This window comes from Ischnura elegans, chromosome 11, assembly GCF_921293095.1.
Source record: "Ischnura elegans chromosome 11, ioIscEleg1.1, whole genome shotgun sequence".
In the NCBI taxonomy this organism is placed as follows: Eukaryota; Metazoa; Arthropoda; class Insecta; order Odonata; family Coenagrionidae; genus Ischnura; species Ischnura elegans.
The window spans coordinates 13443812-13465537 of record NC_060256.1 but is presented as its reverse complement, the minus strand read 5'-3'; the positions used below and the strand labels follow the sequence as shown (position 1 = coordinate 13465537).

The following is a 21726-nucleotide window of genomic DNA, read 5'->3' as shown; positions in this document are numbered from 1 at the left end:
CAGGGAAAAGACATATATTACTTGTCTGGTTATTTCTTGAAACGCGCCAGTTTGCTGCTGTGTTCTCACAAAAAAATTAGTTCATATTCATTTCCGTAACCCAAATATCTTCATATTTCAACTTCAATAACAGCCGGTGCAGCCATATTTATTCATCCGTAAAGGACACTTTAGCCCTAAAGTGAGCTCCGGTTGGGCACTTTACGGTAAAGTGACGATTCGGCCATTTTTCCTCTAAAGTGGCGTTTATGAAACGGAAAAAGCAGACTTTAGCCCGGCTAAAGTATACTTTAGCCTAAAGTGCCGTCTATGAATCGCACCCTAAGTGGTTATAATCCTTATCAGATAGAAAAGTCATGCGGATTATGTGTTTACATTAAATAAATCAACCAACCTGTTAAAACACATAATTTGATTTCTACTATTTCCTATAGAAATCATATTTGTTGTATTTTACTCAAGAGCACAAATGAGAAATGAAAAAGTGATTTGTGCGAGGACCCATCGTTAAAATCTAAAAAACAGCGAACCTCATGAAAATATAACTGTTTTACAGGAAAAGCCATCAAACGTCGAGTACACATTTCATGGCAGATCACACTGAAATATGTTTTGGTATTAATTTATATATTTACAACTTTGGAGGAAAAATCTAACGAATAGCAAGAGATATTCGCTGAAAAATGTACTTTACCTTCATGAACGGATTAAATGCGCATTTTGTTATCACAAAAACTATATATTTACTTTAGAGATATGAAGCCAAAATTCTGAAAATAGTGTGTGCATGGGTCGGACTGTCCGAAAATAAATCCCGAGAATACATACATAATAAATAAGTTAGGCATTATATAGAATAAAAAATTAACTAGAGTAAACTGATTTACGATTAATAATAATCTACGATCATTAGCCCACCATTGAACGATCAACAATTTTTCCTCTATTGGTGTGTGGATATCATCCTTCAACGCCGCAGAACTAGTACAGTGATTCTACCGACTTCCCATATGATTAGGAGGCACAATAACTCTTCTGTGGGTATTCGATAGGGTGAAAAACATACGTCCCTTCACAAAAATTAACCACGAAATTTTATCCTAATTTCAGCAACTTTACTCAGAAATCACAGCGCCCGCGAAACTAACAATCGAATCCGGTTTCGAGTTTGCGATGGTCACGGTTGCGATTAATTGCGATACTTTCGATTGCGAGTGTACACAAACATGAATTCAGCTTCTGAACGCAGGGAGTAGTTGCAAAGTCGTTTATGTGTTTTATTTCTTTGAATGGAATCAACTGGGGGTTAAAAAGCATTTCGATGCTCGCCATCTTTTATCTGTGATAATTTTGTATGGATACGGTGGTTTTCTATTCCACTCTAGAGCTGAGAAGATAGTGGAGCGAGATGTTGGTCGTGACTTCTTCTACCCACCATAGTTTTGAAGACGTTAAAAATGTCTGCTGATATTTTTGATGGAAGAAATGGTTAAGCTAAAGTATTTCCATTATTTCGAATGTCTAGTTCTTTCTTCTTAAGCACATCCGTCGTGAAATATCTTAATAAAATGGATGAATTTTTGAATGATCCAAGTCTCCAATTATTGGGTGACTTGTCAACTGAAGAATTCCAGAAGAAGCTCTATCATTGGTAAGTGCAAAGTCTTTAGCAGTTGATTCTCAGCTCTGGCTATCGTAATTAAGTATTTAAGCCTTCCAACACTTATGAATTGTGACTTCTAATATCTTGATCTCATTTTAGGCTGGAAGAAAGAGGTACCCTTCCCATATTAAGGACGTACTTGAGGCATCAGCTAATATCCACTCTCAAACAGTCTCACCCCAGCGCATCAATTCTGAATCGGAAGAGAGATTTTCTATCTCCCAAAGTTCACGCTTTGAACCTTCTAGTTGCAGAGTATTTGTTTGAACAAAATTACTATTTCACAGTATCAGTATTACACAGTGAGGAGCCAAGGCTTGGCCGATTCTCTCCAGAAGTTGGTGAAGCCTTAGGGTCAGTGAAAAGGACAAGCTATTTACAGGTGAAGGATGTTGAAGATATTTTGGGGACCTTGAATGTTAGGATCGACTCTAACTTAGGGAAGAGGGTGAGCTTAGTGTACTTCAGTGAAAGGAAAAATAACAGGTCTACTTCACTTCTTCGAATAATATTCAATATATTTGGTGAAAGTGAACTCTGGACGAATCTACATCCAAATTTTGCATCTGGTGACCCTAGCAGCATGAGATACAAGACGGTAAGAAATGACATGGCGTAAGACGCAGGTAATTTATAATACAAGTGGGCTATCATTCTGAAATGCTTGGCACTGGAACTTGGCATTCTCTCCTTAATACTCTAGAATTTCCCCCCCCCCTCTATCTTAGGTCTTGTGGCTAATTATTTATTGCAGTATTCCCCACAGATTAATCATTAGTGACAGCAACTTCATCTTCTTTATCAGCATTAGGTTGGGTTTTACTTCTCAGTTGACCAACAATTTAAAATTTTCCAGTCATCAAAATTTGCATTTTAATGGGAAGAAGGGCATGTGAAATTTTGGCATGACATGTAATCCTTCAACTGGAGGTAATAAACAGGAGCTGCCTATGACCATAGAGTAAGTATACTACTAGAATATACTTACTCTATGCTATGACTGATCAGAATTCTTTTACATGGCAGTAATAATTCGTCTACTAACTACTAACAGGTTCCCCCAATTACTAGAATTTCAATAATATGGAATGAAATAATGATAGACATGAGGGACTCGAACCCACGACCTCGGGTTTGGCAGGTGAAGAATTACCCCTGGTGCCTCCGATGCTGGATAAATCTTTGGTTTTCGTCGCATGAGGTGATTTCAAAAGTTGGATGATACCAATGTTTTGATAGAATATTCCACGATCATCTACAGAGTAAAATGAGGCTGCTGCCAAAATTCTTACTTCTAAGTAAACCCAAGAAAAATTCATAGACATACTACAATAGGGTGGTTTCCTATTATTTTTTTATTGCCGAAATCGAAAGATTATTACTCCTGGAGTATGTATTACATGCTTTTAGATTTTTAAATGACGATATCTATTTTTGTCGATTAAATGAAAAATGAAAATTTTCAAGCACGCGAAAACACAGCATATGTATGCTGAGAAAAGCCCGTGTGACGTTATTCTGGTTCCAGCTGCCGCCGTGTGAGGCCACCTTTGTGCGAGGCTATGAGCGCCGCTACAATACAGGCTGCTCACAGGTAGCAGAGTACCCAGCTAGCAGGTAGCGCTTGGCTTAAATAAGGATTATTAATAATAATATTTATTTGCCTGGAGATCTTGGTACATACATGTTCCATGATATTTAATGTCAATGTTTAGTTACGAAAAAAGAAATGAGAATTACCCATGCAAAACATATCTACATAGTTAAATATTCCTCAATAGAATAAATAAATGTATCGAAAAGAACTCCTTCACCTTAAATTTTAAACTAGACATTTTTTCCAAACTCTTAATGTTTCTAGGAAGTTTGTTGTGCAGTAGTAGTCCCATGTTTTGGAGGAAAGGCTGGTTTTACTGGTTCTGATGAACTTTACATGTAGATTGCCAGAGTTCCTGGTATAGTGGTTGTGAATGCTATCGTTGGTATCATACAAACCAAAATTGCGTTTAGCGCAGATGATTGCATTCAACATGTAAACACACGTAATTGGGAGAATGGAGAGTTTCTTGAAAAGAGGGCGACATGGAGCTCTAAGGGGTGCACTGCACATCAGTATCACTATCTTCTTTTGTATTTTAAAAACAACATGAGCACAGGGGAAAGGGCCCGAAAAAAGGATGCTATAAATAATGTGGGAATAGAACTCACCATAGTAGATTGAGATTAGCACTTCATTGTTAACTTGACCTAATCGAGCGAACCAAAAAGCACACCGCACAATATGGGGAGTGTATTAGGCACGGAATGCAGCAGCTTTGGTAGGTCATTTATGTATATTAGGAAGAGCACTGGACCCAGAACTGATCCCTGAGAACCCCACAGGAAATTGTTTTTTCGGGTGATGTATGAGGTATTCCTTCTTTATTAACATAAACACTATTGTCTGTTATTTAGAAGTGATTTTATTCAATTATTTGGAGTACCTCTTATGCCGAGTTGCTGAAGTTTCTATAGTAATACGCTGTGATTTATACAATCAAAGGCCTTGGAGAAATGGAATAATAAAACAAGAGATTCTAGTTTACTGTCTAAGTCGGACAATATTTTATTGATGCCATGGTAGGTAGCGGTGGTAGTGGACATGGATTTTCTGAATCCGTGCTGTGAGGTGAATAATAGGTTGTGAGATTCTAAGTATGTAGTCAGTTGAGCATAAAAAGCTGTTTCAAAGATTTTACCAAATTGATTCGGTATAGATATTGATCTATATGAGCTCATATGCTATTTATTGCCTTTACTTTTATAGAGGGGGTTGGCTTTGGTACTTTTAAGTGGTGATGGAAATTGGCCAAGCCTTAGAGATTCACTGGCTAAGAAGAAAAGAAGGTTTTAAATGACTGATGATAATGAGAGGAATGCCATCTGGACCAGTGGTGTATTTATTTGCCATTTTGTGAAGGATATTAGCTTATTCATTGTCAAAGCAGGGGCGAAGAAATAGAGAATTACATTGGCTTGATGATGGTCTACTAGTGTTTTGTTGAGCCATATTGAAAAACTGATGTGATGTGTAAAAGTCATTAAAAGCCATGGCAATTTCAGAACTATCCTCAAGTATGTCACTTTGGGAATCCAGTAATTTGAGATTAGTGGTTTGTGATTTTGGAAATTTTGACTCATTGATAATTTTCCAGATTTCTTTTGATCTGTTTCCAGCACTACGAATTCTGTGATCATTAAAAGTTCTTTTAGCATCTTGAAGAAGATGTTTATATTTATTTTACATTGACTTGTATTCAAGCATTTCAATGCGGTCCGAACAGTTTTTGTAATAGAGGGCCATGTTTTTCATGAATCTAGATGTGTACCGGATTTCGTCAGAGACCCATGACTTTCTGCCTACAGATAGAGGCGAATTTTTAATTCTAACAGGCAGTACAGGAAAACAATAATCAAGATAGGTCACATAGGTTGAGTAAAAACAATTAAAACCATCTTCAAAGGAGCTCATGGAGTAAATGTTGGACCAGTCATGTGACATGAGCAAGTTACAGAAAGTATTCACATTCTCATCAGAAAAATTTCTTTTGTATTGCAATCATCTTGTTTGAGGCATTTAGGGTGAATGTAGAGATTAATGGGTAGTGGTCAGAATACCCTATCAAACGAAGGAAACTTTCCGACCTCAGGCAATTTTAATCGGTGATTATCAAGAGATGTTTCCGTGAGCTCTGTGCCTCATGCATGCATTGGTATCTTAGATGATTTAAAACTCCTGACTACTCGTATAGCATCTAGGTCCCTGTGACGTCGCGTGGAGTGGCATTGCATGGGCACCAATCTGGCCTTTTATTTAAATGAGGTTAAAATTGACCATTAACATCCCTCTAAACTGGGATTTCTAAAACCAAACAATTTGTATATTACGAATACACTAATCGATAACGAATCGCAATCAATGCCTTTCGTTTTCTTTGATGAAGGAGAATACCCTATTGCCAAGGAGGATCGATGTTTTATATTGCTGCTAGTGAACATGCATTGTAATTAGCATTGATGTGTGAAACTCTGTCTGCTAAAAGACTTGAGTCTCTACCTGAAACTAGACAGTTCTATTTTCTGAAAGTATCTTTGGTTGTATGTAATTCAAATTCTTCGCGAGACCTTGTCCTATTCAAGTATTGCATTCTTGTCCCTTGTTATATTTCGGCATTTTTAATTTCTCGTATTGATTTGTGGAAATGGAATGAAAGTCTATGCAGGTTGATTTTTAGTAAGTTTTTTGTTATGCTTTATCAATTTCATGCCAACAATAACATATTTTTATAGTAATTTCCCTGCTAGAAACTTTTCTACAATGATTTTAAAGGGACCCTTCTTGTAGAATTTCTGTCCAGACATAAAAAGAACATTGTTGACTTCTCTCTGTATTAAATGTTTTTCTATTCATTTTCTCTGATGTGTAACGATGTAATATGTATATATATTTAGCTCCTTGCAAGGATTGCCTCTTTTGCCATTGTAAGCTTAAAAAGTTTTTCCTTTCAATTGTTGATGATCTAGCTTTCTGTAAAATTGTCATGAGGTCCCAAAAAATTAAATATGAATATTGAGTATGTCTGGATTGGAGTACTGGCATGAATGGCACAATGGAAGTAAGAGAGAGATTAATATCTAAAGGTGTGTTTACACAATGCATTTATCCTTATGGGCTGATAAGTAAACCCATTAACCATCAATATCACTCTGAGTAAACACCCAAAGTTGCACAAATACATGTCCAGGAAATAACTACATACTGTACTAATATTGAGTGTCTATCTAAGCATTTATCCCGCCATGTACCTGCAGGGGAAATGAATTGTGTAGACATAGCTTTAGGATTAGGGAGTGCATCTATGTAATTTGCTCAGTTCTTCTTTCTCTAGAATGGTGAACATCGACCAGAGACCTCTGTTTTAACCAATGATCCTACTGCCAAGGCAACAAATTTTGGGATGCCAGTGGAGGCTCAGTTGCTTGGAAAGATGGAAAAGACTGAATCCAGGTGAATACACATTGTTGTCTTTCACATGAATGTCAAAGCTACTGAAGCGAATGGTTGAAGCTTGTGCTGACTGAATTATTTATAATTACTTTCTGTAAAATTCTTGCATGTTTTGTATTTCTTTAAAACATGACGATAATAACCAAAAAGTAATTAATAATGTGACATGAATTTAATATCCTCTCCTACCAGGCATATGTTACCATGTGGACAATGAATAGCTCTGAGTTGTGTGATAGCTAAGGGTAATGTGTTGATTTTGGTGAATAGCCATGGAAGGTTTGGCATTTAGCCTTAAAGGAGCCTAGTGCTCTTAAAATGAAAAAATACTCCCGTGGAAAACAATTGCCTTGAACAGGGCTTGAACAAGAGTCCCCCAAATTCAAGACAAATGACTTTTCCTACCTGAAATTCTTTAGTAAAGGCTCTTCACTGACTATATAATCCATAATTATGTACTCATGTAAATATTTAAAAAATTAAGCTCATATTTGTGTTCTATACTCAGCCACAGTACTACGTTATCAAGCAAAAACTTTTTTCCTTGGTACATAATATATTTAGCAATAGGTATCATATTTTCTTGTGCAGTCACCAAAAATTCTCTTTAGTTGGTTGATGCTTTCATTGCGTAATTGGTAGATTCAAATTGTGGTCAAGGCAATATTTTTCATCTTTGGGGTGTTCAAATTGCCTTTTCCCTTAGTTTGGGGTTGATTCCTTGCTGTTTCAGAGACTTTTCTTTGGTATCCTAATCTATAAATGGGTGGGTGTGAAGTTCTACAACCATAGGTGCATCTAGGGGGTCCTGCTGCCGCCTCCTACCCAGAAGTCTTGCCCTCCCTCTCCAGAAACATTTTACGAATCAAAATATTCAGTATCCTATAAAAAATTAATAAAAAATAGGCCTTCATACAAGTTCTGGGAAAAAATTTCTGGGTTAGGAAAATCTTGGTTCCTGGGCACTTCCTGTTAAAGTCAAAGGGGGTGTCCATAAAGCCTCTAGGGTGGGTGCTCATCGTGGGCAGAGTTTTGGGGGGGGGGCCTGGCCCCCCAACTTGGTAATTTGTCTGGAAAAACTAAAAAATCTGCACATTCAAGTGCAATGAAATAAATCTATAAATTAAATAAATTTATTTTTAGATAGTACATACTTAAAATGCTGTCTACAGAGGTTTATTTCAACAATTTTTCCTAGAGGGGGTGCCGGGAATCCCCCATTTGACTGAAGAGTATTCCATAGCCTCTAAACTCCCGGCAGGATTGCTGGCCCCCCAACATAAAACCCTGCCCATGGCGGTCATAATCATGATGATCCCTGTCCCCCCCCATACACAATCGAATTCCCTGGCTACACCCATGTCTACAAGGCTCCACAACAGTGAGCTTCCATGGCTGTAAGTTTCTTGGAAATTTTGTTGAAGTCTGACAAATTTTAGGAAACAACCTTGTTGGAGGTGAACCTTGGTAGAGTGGAAACATAAATAAAGATACACTGTTGTATGTTCCACAAAAGTTTTCATAACCGACCCAGGTTTCGACAGTACAATATGTCATTTTCAAAGGTGAAAATAAATGACATAGTGTAATGTCAAAACCTGGGTCAGTTATTAAAACTTCTGTGGAACACCCAACAGTGTATCTTTATTTATGTTTCCTGTCACCTAGTTCCACCAAGTATCGCCATCCAGCTTTAACTTGGTAGAGTGGCATGCTGGGATATTTGAAGTCCTAAAATGCTACAAAGGAAAAATGAGTTGCTTTGACTTAGACACAAACAATGTTTCTCCAAATTTGTTCTGATTTCTTTAATTAATTGATCTGGAATTGTTGTGGTTTTAATGAAGGAAATGGTTTATCTCTACCATTCATATTATGCCACACAGCATCATGTTTGCATGCAATGACAGAAGCAGGAGATCCCCACCCTTCACTACACCCCTACCATTAATGGTCTCTTGAAAGCTGGTGGTGAAAGTATAAAAGATTCTTAAGGCCTGGTTACACGGTATGTAAGGGTTGCGGGGGTTCTTGCCCTTGGTGTCGGGAAGCGAATAATCACACACAAGTATTTGAAGTTTTTACCCAAAGTTTATTTCATTTTAAAAACCCAATATCAAAATCCATTCTAGCAAAAGGCATGAAGTAATTATGAATTTTTGCGTCCAGAATAGCCAAAATTTAGAACATTACCAAAAGTCTCGGGAAGGAGAGGAGCTGCTGGTGATGGCACGGGTGGATAGCGAGGCGCTTAGGTCGCACGGGCCATACGGCCCGTGCTTCGACTCCAACTGTGAGTTACTGAGTGAGTTCCTGAGTGCGTCCGTGTTGAGTACCAATTGCATCTACACCGTGCCATTATATAGGTAAGAGGAACCAGGATGTTTTCGTCCAAGAGGAAGGGGAAGAGGAAGGTTAGGCGTTCTTGAAAGTGAAAAGGTGCAAATCCCAAGGCATAGTTTGTCACAGCTGGCTATTCTGAGACGTCACACAACAACATATTTATGCACATTTTGGAAATGGAAATCTTCCATTTCCGGATCACTACAATACTCCCTTCTTTATTAAAATTGATTGATCTCTCACGAGATCGATCACATTTATACAAATGAAAAAGCAATCATAAAAACAATTAACCATTAAAATTCCCCTATACACCAAAATAATTCACTGCTAATTACATAAATTTAAAACATGTTAAATTGCAATATTCAACAAAAAATAAAAGTATTTATACACAAGGAAACAAAGAAATACCATTATATCGTCCGTATTCCTAATTCTGTTTCACTTCTATATTTTCAATCTATTTTTTTTTATTATCACTAAAAACGAAACAACACAAAAAGAAATAATTCAGAGTAAATTGGAAAGAAAAAGTTTATAAATGACAAAAATGCAAGTCCTATTGATTAAAAAAACTAAGTACGTACAAATGTTCAATATCACTTCTATTCCACATGTTCACTTCACTTGTTCACTTTTTATCACCCTCCTTTGCTGTGCCTTAAGTCCATTGTTTATTCTCACAGATCCAAAGTGACTATTCGTCGCCGTAGCGAATACCAGTTCACTGTTTTCTTGAGGAATTTAAGGGGGGGATAAGATAAGGACAACATGGGCACACTTCACTTTGTTTTCTTTCACTCATTACACGCTAAACACCAATTTTTTGTGTTATTTTTCACTCTTTTGCACTCAATAAAACTTTCAAGGATATGTTTTACTAATGCCTTAATCTTTTCCCTAGCCGGCGTATGCTATATTATGTCATTAAACTTATGGTTTCAATTACCCCTTATGATAATCCTGGTCAACTTGGAAAATTCCTCACACTCTTGGGACCCATCCCTTGTTAATATCCCTTTTTTACTTTAAACATATTCCCTCTTTAAAATCACAACTATCTATCCTCTCTCTCTCTCTTTTCATTTTTCCACCCGGGATCGTTTTCCTGTTCGTACCATATCAACGTTTGATTCCCCCAAAAATCAAGCGTAGGTTAACAACTCCCGAAAGGTTACGAGACAGTGCGTCTGCATTATAGTGTTTTTACAGGCATGTATGGGATTTGGAAAATTGTACTCGCTCAATGGAAGTTACCCGCGCCTCACGCTTGCGGATCGGTACTTCAGCGAAAATATCAATTCCAATTTCAATAATCAGCTAACCCATTAAGGCCTTTAAACTAAATATGTAGCGAGATACTATATTTAGAACACTAGCAAGAGGCATTCCCTTAGGTGGCGCCGTAGATTCACCTCGCCTAGTTTAATTGCCGGCTGGCGCAAGTGACTGCATATGGCGTATGGCATTCTTATGAGCCAATACTTGCTTCTGAAGTATGACTGATACTGAATGCAGAAAAAAAGGTTCAATGAAATCGAGGTACCGAAGTACAGGTCAATTACTCTAGAAGTCCCTCAATGTCGCAAACGCAGCGACGGCTTCCTTAGACCATCTCAATTGAAAACCTTTATTAAAATATGCTCTATTCCCCATATTACATTAATCGGAAACAATTATTTGAGCAACAACTACCCAGATTTCGCTCATTACCCGAGCCCTATCTCTTACGGGTTTCAGAGGGACCAATTACTCCACTTGATGAGGATTCCCATACTCCTCGGGACAAACAGGGGCTTCAAAATTACTAATACTAGCTATAGACTAAGAAAATTCAGAAAACTAATATCTAATTACCGGCCAAGAAAATTCATAAAGAGGCATAGCAATCATTTCCTTGATATTTTCTATTCAAAGTTCTTATTAAATGTCGTAATCACCATTGTCCTTCGTTGTCGGTGATGATCTTCTTTCTTCTTTGCGCCAACTGCTTGCACCGCTTCCTTGGTGACACCACCGCTCCGGAAGCGAAATGAAAGTATCCCGGCGACCGTTTGTCTCTGCGATGCCTCCGGCTCTGAAGGCGTTGGTCAGCGGTCGTTGTCCGTCTGAAAAGGTGCCTCCTCCGAAATACCGCATTATTATGACAGCTATTTTGGTTTCAGCGCTCCCGGACTTTACCGTTACTCGCGAAATATGTTAGCGAGCAATTGCCACTCGCATCCACCGTTTAACACCAAGCTCTACTTCCCGAGAAAGTGTTTCATGACCTATGAAATATAGTATTTCCGGCGATTTAAAGTATTACGCGGAATTTAATACCCAAAAAATTAGCTCTAGAGACGCGAAGAATGTAAAGTGAGTGTGATTATCGTTCCGACGCGTGTAAGGTGATCATAAATGAGCCTTACACTACCTAGGCAGTAATCCCACTGTCTTTTGGGATGTAATTACCAATCCCTCCCACAGGGGGGGCTATGGCAAAACAATCCCACCGCTGCCACCATTGTAAGGGTTGCGGGGGTTCTTGCCCTTGGTGTCGGGAAGCGAATAATCACACACAAGTATTTGAAGTTTTTACCCAAAGTTTATTTCATTTTAAAAACCCAATATCAAAATCCATTCTAGCAAAAGGCATGAAGTAATTATGAATTTTTGCGTCCAGAATAGCCAAAATTTAGAACATTACCAAAAGTCTCGGGAAGGAGAGGAGCTGCTGGTGATGGCACGGGTGGATAGCGAGGCGCTTAGGTCGCACGGGCCATACGGCCCGTGCTTCGACTCCAACTGTGAGTTACTGAGTGAGTTCCTGAGTGCGTCCGTGTTGAGTACCAATTGCATCTACACCGTGCCATTATATAGGTAAGAGGAACCAGGATGTTTTCGTCCAAGAGGAAGGGGAAGAGGAAGGTTAGGCGTTCTTGAAAGTGAAAAGGTGCAAATCCCAAGGCATAGTTTGTCACAGCTGGCTATTCTGAGACGTCACACAACAACATATTTATGCACATTTTGGAAATGGAAATCTTCCATTTCCGGATCACTACAGGTACATTAACACGTACAAGTTAATGTACGTTTGCGTGTGGACCGGGACGGAACATGTACGAATGCATGAACCAAATTAGAACAGGTTCTATTTTCCGTCCATGCATTCGCACAAGTTGGGTGGTTACACGGTGCATTTTGGCGTTCATTCTCGCGTTCATACATGTAGACATTAACCCATACGTGTTAATGTATCGTGTAACGAGACCTTTAGATTAACTGCATGGATAGGGCAAAGAAGACCTATGTGCTGCTGAAGCTGACTTCTTATTTCATGAAATGTTCTCAGGATTGCCATTTCACGAAGTCTATTCGCCAGGAAAGCACTAAATCCTTCTTCTGACTACTGATCCTCTCCTTGACTCCAAGTCTACTCAAAATAACATGAATCTCCCAAAATGTAACTGTCAAGGATGAATACTCATTATTTTGCACTTTGTGATGATAAAGAGCTAAATTTCTAGTGGTGTGTACCAATTTTCACAGTAGAGACCATTGAATAGGAAATCAGTGCACTGCCACACACAGCAAAAATGACCTCCAGATACCACTGCCATCAATTTCTACAGTTGACGCATAGGTCTCAGGCCAAGTATCAACCCTTTTTTATGTGAAATTTGTCCAAACATGATTTGAATTTGAGTATCAAGACGTAGACCAAAATTCTCGTGATGTTGAACAGTTGTTAACACCCCTTACGGAAATGGTACTTTTTAGCTACCTGTCACTTGTTGTTCATAAGCAGTCAGCAATTGCTTTCTAGCACATGCTTTGTAATTGGTTGATGGTATATAATTAATAATCGTCAATTATAATTTTCTGATAGGGATGCGTGTTGAATACATACCTAGTTCTGGTTTTAAAAACCAAAGACACCGACACTACCTGTATTCATTCTCTGGAAAAGTATTTCTTATCATTATACTATGCTATTAATGCTAGTGATCTTTCAAACCATGCAGTTTTAGTCAAAATGTACAATTATCTCCCCGCAGTCAATCGCATGTGGAGAACCTCAAGAGGCAACTGATCGAGTGGAACCAAAAGGAATTTGAGAAGCGAATGAAGGTGGAGGTAATGAAGCTGAGGGAAGAAGTTGAGAAGGAGACAGCCACTCGCCAGAAGAAGTTCAAGGATTCACTTTTATCCCAGCAGCAGCAGTGTATAGACATAATGAACCAACTTCGGAATCAGCAAGTGCAGGTTAAGATGCATTTGAAAGAAATTCAGGTGGGTTGCATGTATGAGTATGGTAGTCTAGTGGGTTGGGAACTTGCCTACTGATCAATAGATTGCACATTCGAATCCCAGGTGAAATCTTTGGACACCCTTAATCTAAAATTCTGAAAGTGCAAGGTGGCCCAGAAGGATGTACTTGACATGATCGGAATTATTCTGATATGTTGTCATCCATAACAGTTGATTTCGGGTTGGAAATGCAATCGGAACCTGTTGTGTTTGAAATTTCTCATTCCCACAGCAAGATGAGCCCTTGCAGTGAGTTATTAAAGGGAAAATTTTTGAACAAAAAATATTCCAATTGCATTGCAGTCAATTGAGATCACCCACTTGGAATGAAAACTAGTGAGAATAATTCCGATCAGTGTCAAGCACCCACTCTCACCCCAAGGGAAAGGATCTGGGGGTCTACCTACGCTCCGAACCACTCAGCTTGTCAGGCTGTGCACTATCGCTACTGATGAAATCAAATAGTAACACAAGTTGAGTGAAGAACAGTATGTTTGAGACAGAAGATGTCGTGGATGACATAAGACATTTGACTGAGACAAAGAGGGAGTGGCAATGTCGCTCTTTGACTTGGAATATGAATTTTAATTAAAGTATCATTACTTCAGGCCTTATTTTGAATTGAAGGAGATGGTACCATGCACGTGGGAGGGGGTACCAGCTGGGGTGATTCACCAAATTCTCTTGGTTAATCTGCTTTCACTGGTACAATGTGTGCCTAAAAAAATCACTTCTTCATTGATACAATTTTAAACTGTTTGTCATCTCATGAATCCATCATCATTTTCACTAGATTATTCATTTCATTCCAGCAAAAGGAACAAGAACTTAAGGAAAGGGAAGCAAAATTGGAAGAGGCTAAAAAACAAGATGCAGAATCAATGGCCATTAAGCACAATGACATTTTACAAGCTCAGCAGCAATTGATGGAGGGTTTCAAAAGGTAAGGTCAATACAAGTGTCATATCTGGTATTGTGCAGGTCTGGCTGTACGTTCAAGATTATCAAGAGCCTCAAGCAGTCTAACTTTTCATTAACAAACGTAAAAGATCAATTTTAACCTTAGGGTGGATGATTCAACTATGTACTCACCACTGATCAGTGGCCATAGTAACTTAGATGATGCATGGGAAAAATGTGGCTTTTATTTGAATTCTTTAGAATATTTTTCTTTTAATCAGATATTTAATGATTGCTGAATGATTATCTAGTCGATTGATTGTGCCATAATTTCTTCCTCCACAAAGGCAGCAAGGAAACGTTGAAGTCAACTGGCTGCTTCACTTCAAGTAATATCTCTTCCTCTCCTTCCTGATGCATTTACTTTTGCTATTAACTTTGATCAAGCATTGCTAAGTCATTTCTAATTGAGCAGAGGCAGTCTTCCCTTTCTTTATACACAAGAAATAATATATGTATTTTTCTTTGGATGACAAGGAAGCCCAACTGTGGAGGATGCTTTTTAATGGCTCATGTGACCACAATTTTGCTGGTATGTTATAAAAAAACGAAGTCATAAAAATCTGTAAAAGATTCCTGTCAGTACTCATATAAGTCCTATTCTCTAAATCAACAAAATTAACTAAAACAGTTTCAAGACTGCCTATTTCAAGATACATGAAGATACTTCAAGACAGTGTCAAGTTGTATTTTGACTTGCTCCATATTAGGAACAAGAATACAACACAATTCAATCCCTTTTCAAGGCATTTTAAGGCATTTATTCCCAGTTCAACCCAGGTTAAGGGTTTCAAGAGATCCTTTCACAAGTAAAAATTTTACATTCTCTTAGGTGGAAGTCCTGTGTAACAGACAACTAAAAAGAGTTTACTGCTTTGAAAATTTAAGAAGTGAGGGTATTATGGAAGCATCTACATATATTATGATGCATGTTGAAATATGAAGTGATTTGTGACCATCATCTTTATAACAATTTCTTGTCTTTCCAGACTGGAAGCAGAAAAGAAAAACCTTAGTGCAAAATCTTTCCAGAAAGAAATGGACATAAGGCTCAATCAAATCTTTGGAGAAACTATTGGATCTCCTAGTAATTCGATGCTGCCCCACTATTTAGAGAAAAGACCACAAAGCAGCAGAACGGGTCTGCAACAATCCGATGACATCTCTAACTCGGGTAACACAAAGGTAACTTCTGTACAGCAAGAGATCATTCATGCCTTCCAGCAGATGAGAGACGAAAATGAGAAACTGCTTAGGCTTGCCAATGAGCATCAGTCCAAGATAAAGTTATTGACTGCTGGTGCCACTCAGCAGGCAAAGCAGCTAGAAGAAGCTAGAGCGGCCCTTCGTTTGCTCTCTTCTCATGACAGCCATCTATCTGAAGCAGACACAAAAAACAGCATGGAGGAGAGATTAACTGTCCTTTCAATGAGGCAAGGTGACAATAAAGGAGCAAGGGAGGCATTTCCAAGACAGAAAGAGTTCCCAGAGAGTAGGTCCAGCCGATTCAAGCACTCTGAAGATAATCCTCGGAGTAAAACTTTGAGAAGAGGCTCTAGGCAATTCAGATATCATGATAGTGAAAGTGATGGTAACTCTTCCTCCAGCCCTACCGAAGAAGTCATCCGTGAGGCAAGGCGTAGGTTGCAGCGTTTAGAAAAGGAATCTGACGAAGTGGACAAGCAGTTTTTTAGGCTCAGACAGAGACAACTGACGGAGGATGGTCGTAGTTCAGGACTAGGTTTAAGTGGAATTCTTCCAGGAACTCTTCAAGAGAAAGATATAGCTCTTCCTGTCTATAGTTATATTCCAGCAACTCAAAATTTTGTGCTTCCTGTGGTCCCAACACACCATTTGTTGCAGGGCAGCGTGGCAATGAATATTTCTAGTGAGACGGCTGATTTTCAACAATACCACAGAAAAGAAGCCCAAACCGCAGTCCCAACAAAAAACAATGCTCACATGTCTTCAGTTAAGGATGCGAATTCTGCTGACCATCCATCCCTAGCATCAGCACAAGTGTCTTCAAGAGCTGAAATCCAAGCTAGCAACGAGTCTAGATTTTCAGCAGGTGGTACGTACAATAATCAAACTCCAAGAGTTTCCTTGGGAACCAAAACATTATTTAAAGAAATGGAGGAGAACACATCATATACAGGCAACGTTTCTATTTCACCCACAGAAGTTCCAATCGGCCGTGAACACAAAGAAATAAATGCCACGTCTAAAAATGAACAAAGGCATATTTTTCAGTCCCACAATGACTTCCCCACCAAAGATAATCAACGTAGTGTGCATTTTGAATCTGTGCTGGACAAAAAAAATGATTTTAGTGGCCATATTAAAGAAAAGAATCACTTTTCAGCAATGAGTATAGAAAAAGATGAACATGGCTCTGAAGGGAATTTTGAGGAAGAGACACCCAGGAAGAGAATAGAAAGAGGTGCATCAGTAATGATGGAGTTACCATTAACAAGAGTAGAGGTTGGCAGTGAACAAAATGGAGATGGTAATCCAGAGACTCAATCAGTCCACAATCATACTCAGCCGAAGGAAGCAAAAGCTCGGATAACTTCGGTCTCAGAATCTTCAGAGGAAGATAGCAGCAGTCCGAAGCTATCAGTAGGAATTAATGACATTAACGACAATGATAACTCTGATTTATGGTGACTCCATTTTTTTTTAGTAAAAACTCAATTATTTTGTTTTGTTGATTAATTTATTATATTTACAATAACAATCGATGAAAGCAAGCTTCATGTTACATTTGTACATATGTATTTGATTGGGATACCACATTATACCCGCTTATTAAATAAATAATATATATATGGATTTTAAATTCCTTCCATTAACACCATCCATCAAAACAATCTCAGTCAGAAGGTGATAGGAATTAAAAATAATACTTGTTTAAAAAATCTTTTTTACAAATATAACAAGAAATACTTTTGAGGACATCACATTTGCATGTTATATTAATACTAAAATTGAGACAGTTCAACAATTTCAAGAGACAAATGATAGTTACTTTAGTTACAAATAAATTTCAGTGTTTGAAGTAATTAAGAGTTATTTATAAATAAAATTTAAAAAATACAGTGCTTAAATTAATTGGGAAATATACTTAATTACACTAAAAGCCCACTTAACTGGCACAAGCTAAACTTTCAACTAACACACCAACTGTGCAAAGTATGGATGAAAACAGTAAAAATAATGTGACCACCATGAAGAAGCCTGACATATATTCTGCGAAGGAAGGTCTTTTTCATAGGTGCAGTTGAAAAGTTTCTACTCCTTTATCTGGATAGTCCAATTAGGGTATGTCTTCTCTCACCATTAAAATCATTAGTTTACAATTATTTCAATTGCCACTTTTCAATGTTGATACCAGACTAAATTGCTTCTGTGTATCCTTTCCTCATACATTCTCTCATACCTTGCATTCCCAATTGTGTCCTGTCATCACCCTGTCTTTGGTTTTTGAGAGTACTTTCAATCAGAAGAACATAAACTACACAATAAAGATAAGAACCCAACACCCAGATATACTCAATCATGTACTTCAAAAAAGTTGCTAGGAATATTTCCTCAATCAAAGTAGTTTAACCATGCTGGAACAAGACCTGAAAGTCCCCAAAATATATCCCACTACTCTGACTGATAAAAACAGGCCATTGATAGCGCCCAATTAACCTCTCATAATACCAGGCACTCACAGCCACACTAGTCATATCAGGGCACCGTAGATTTATTGGCTTCAAATTACTTAAATTACATTCATGAGTTCTCTCAGGTTTCCAAATGTGTCACAATTTTGTCCATTACTGACATTTTAAATGGCAACATGTGACAGCTGCCTTTCATCCGTAGTGAATCAGGACTGATGAAGTAGCCTGAAAGGCAGGTCATAAATCCAACGAACTTAACCAGCTGCTTCCAATCATCCCTGATGACGATACATTTTTTTAATTCCACGGAAAATAAGTAAACAAGATAACACAGTGGTCAATGCAGATGCCCATAAAGCCATAAGTCTAGGTCAATTCTCAGTCCGGGTAATTTTTGCCAATGGCAATAAAGGTGAAATCCTGATGACAATATCAGAGGAAACCACAGAAGTGTAGCAAAATCCTGACACAGATGAAAACCGAAAATAACATCATATAATTAAGTGGTTTGATGCCAATGAAAGTACAATGTATCACCATTATAATGAGCATGGCATAAATGGCTCCTTTTACACATTGTTTAAAGCAAGAATATCGAGCTTAATTGAATAATTTGGTGTTATGTATTCAGAAAAACTTTTAAAAATCTGGGATACTTTAAAGCCCTTTTTCACTAAATTACTCAAAGACTAAATGCTTAAACAAAAATGACAATCCTATCCAATAGATCACTATATGGACACACCATGCCATCAAACACATGCACTTAAAAAACTTTTTGTAACATGTTCGAAGCTTGTTAGCCTACTGCACAGACAATCCAGCAAGCATTCTATTTGAATGGGCCACAAGGAAAGACCACAGCAACTTCAAAAGTATGCAGTACCCAACATGAAACAGATGCAACAATGTAACAACCTCCTCAATCATAAATGCACAAATTCAATCCTCTTCATAAGTATGTCCTTAGGTCATGTCAGACAGTAAATGAGTAGTTCATTAATAGTAGTATTCATGCTCTATGCATACAAAGGCCACTGGAATTATTTAGATCAAGTGATTTTCCAACTTCTTGGAAGTTAATCAAATACTTTCAATTTTCAACACAGCATGTGGTTGGTCATGGGTATACCATCTAAGTACATATGTATTATGATTTGTATCATCTCCCTAACAAATCACCTGGTATTAAAATTAGATTTTTAGAGCATGATTTGAGCAGGTTAAACTCCTAATATGAATTGCGGAAATATTTGGCATTTCAAACAATTAAAAAGCAGCTTCAGCATAACTGCTGATCTTGACATTGACGTTGCTGTGTATTTTAGTCCGTCCACCACATTAAACATTTTACACTGAACAACAAAACAGGGATTACGAAGAAATCGAGTGGTAAAATTAATGGAGTCAACATGCATACAAGTTCAAATACACCCTTAGATTACAACAGCATACTATCAAACAGAGATCTTAACATAAAATGTTAATCTTATCTTGAAGTATACACATGGGATAACTTTCACAGTTATGCCTCCAATATTCCTTACTATATGAAAGTGTAAAATTAGAGATTTAACGTACTTCCCAAGGAGTCAAAACAGATGGCAACTGAAGCTGATATTCCCTGACTTCCATATTTTCCACACCACAAACAAAAATTTTCAGATTCTTAGATAACAAGTATATTTTATGGAAGATTAACCATGAAAAGATGTCAAAATGTGATAAAATTTAGATGAATATTAACCATTAAAAATCTGTAAAATTATTATAATCAGGCACAAAGCATCATTCCACTGACATGCTAGGAATGTGATGTTCGCATATCAAAGATAAAATTTCTCTTCATGCAGTCACCCCTTTTTCAGTGAAATCTCTAGAGAAAAAAAGTAACATGATTGCTACAAACAAATGATAGTGAATTGTTATTTCCAATGAAATCCGAAAAAAATGATAAAAGACTTCATTTGGCTGATTCTTACAGGTAAGAAGATAAGGAAAGGAAACCACTCAACTTTTAAAGCCAAGAAAATTTTTCCAAATTATTTTTTTTACTTTCTATTACATGCCACGACTATCCTGATACAATGAAATTCCCTGAATCTCCACATTTTCTAGATGAGTGGCTGCCCTAAAAATGCTGCACTCTTTTAGTTAACAAGAATGCCATCCAGATTAGGCATTCCAAAGTTTCCTATCTTCTTTCCTTATTATAAAGTGATTGATCATTGACATTTATGTAGCAAAAAATACCTCATCGGAAACTGCAACACAACATGATTGTCCACGTCCATGCATGCTAAAAAAAAGACATACAACATGCAAGTAGCCATGCCTCATGCATTACTTTTAATTAATAGTGATTTACTTATAAGAATAAAAAACAGAATAAGAATCTTTAAAAAAATATTTTTAAGGCTAGGAAAAAGAAAGGCAATGAAGAAAACATAGCATATACATACAATTGAAAGGCTGAGCTGAATAAGAAGGCATTCATATATGTACTTGGTCTGTGCATCAAAGTGTTTCTTGATCAAAAAACGATTTTATTCATTTTCTCATAGGAGGCTCATTACTTTCTTAATATATATCCCTTATTTTTTGCGTGGATATTGTTTTGCTGCTTTCGCATTAATATATCAAATTCTTAACAGCAAAAAACAACCTGATGGGCCACCCTTCACTTTCACTGCGCCCTACAATCGCACAGTCAAAAGAATAGCATATGGCCAAACTCAACCACTGACTTTGAAGGTTTGAGAAATCACACATTGACTAGAATAAACAAGGCTATACAGAACACGAATAATTGAAAGTAACCCAATGAGCAGTGTCGAGAACATTAAATGGCAGTGATAACCTGTTACAGATGCATTGTTCCAAAAACGAGAAAACAGTAGCATGAAATCTTATTTTCCATTTTTGTAACCACATACTTTAAAATACTGTCATTAAAGAAAGTAACCAACTAGCAATCGGCATACTTATACTGAGTCACCCATAAGTTCATGTCAAAAGCCAAAAGTCTACGGAGGGAAAATATTTGGCTTTGACTGGGATCTGGGATGATTTTTCCCAAGTGGAATTTTTGCACTGAGAAATACCAATGATAGAAAAGTACAAGTTTACCAATAGGCTGGTTAAGAAGAATCAATACAGCCACTCAAACCAGAACCTTCGCAATGCACACAAATAAAAGCATACAGTATTTACAGTAAAATATGGACAACGATGAAAATTTAGGTAGCGTACTAGCCTACTGACTGAAAGACTCAGAGTCCAAATGAGGCCCGAACAGAAACCCTCCAAGTAAAAGGCAGCCTAGAGAAAGGAAACGACCCTCTTGACCTGAATTTGTGGTATTCATACGCCCAGTGGCGTTACTAGGAATATGCTTTGGGGATGAATGAAGGAGCCTGGGGTGGGCACCCCCTCCCCCAGGCAATGGGGCTCCCGAGAAATTTTCTGAAAAATGACATGCCTGGAAATACATTTTAGATCATTTTGGTACTTAAAATTTAACTCTTAAGCAGATGCAGTTATTATATGTCAAAACTGGACAATAGTTTTAAATATTTCTTTCATTTCTCTGAGGCTTTGGGGGAGGGGATCTATCCTCCCCCCCCCTCCACCCCCCCCCCCATAGTTACGCCACTGCATATGCCAATGGCTGAGCCTGGAGTGATCTCTACCCTCAACAATCCAAACTGACCTTCAAACGACAATGTATTAAGCGGTTGATG

General features: G+C 37.7%; 1 protein-coding gene across 2 annotated transcripts; it reads left to right on the top strand.

Annotated features, from left to right (window-relative positions):
• The first annotated feature begins 1193 nt into the window (after positions 1-1193).
• Positions 1194-20855, top strand: LOC124168536 (golgin subfamily A member 4-like). 2 transcript variants are annotated; one of them, XM_046546875.1, is made up of 7 exons: positions 1194-1459; positions 1541-1651; positions 1763-2261; positions 6592-6710; positions 13097-13331; positions 14162-14292; positions 15299-20855. In XM_046546875.1, exons 2-7 carry the CDS (start codon positions 1569-1571, stop codon positions 16977-16979), a joined length of 2748 nt encoding a protein of 915 aa, XP_046402831.1. In that variant the 5' UTR covers positions 1194-1459; positions 1541-1568; the 3' UTR covers positions 16980-20855. The 2 variants fall into 2 exon arrangements, with proteins under 2 accessions (XP_046402831.1, XP_046402830.1); XM_046546874.1 differs by having other exon boundaries at positions 1194-1651.
• The last annotated feature ends 871 nt before the right edge of the window (positions 20856-21726 follow it).

Bases quoted from the DNA above. Each gene is read 5' to 3' on its own strand.
- LOC124168536 (XM_046546874.1), top strand. From the start codon at position 1,518: ATGTCTAGTTCTTTCTTCTTAAGCACATCCGTCGTGAAATATCTTAAT. The intron at 1,652-1,762 runs GTAAGTGCAAAG...ATCTCATTTTAG, and splicing joins CAGAAGAAGCTCTATCATTG to GCTGGAAGAAAGAGGTACCC. The intron at 13,332-14,161 runs GTGGGTTGCATG...ATTTCATTCCAG, and splicing joins TGCATTTGAAAGAAATTCAG to CAAAAGGAACAAGAACTTAA.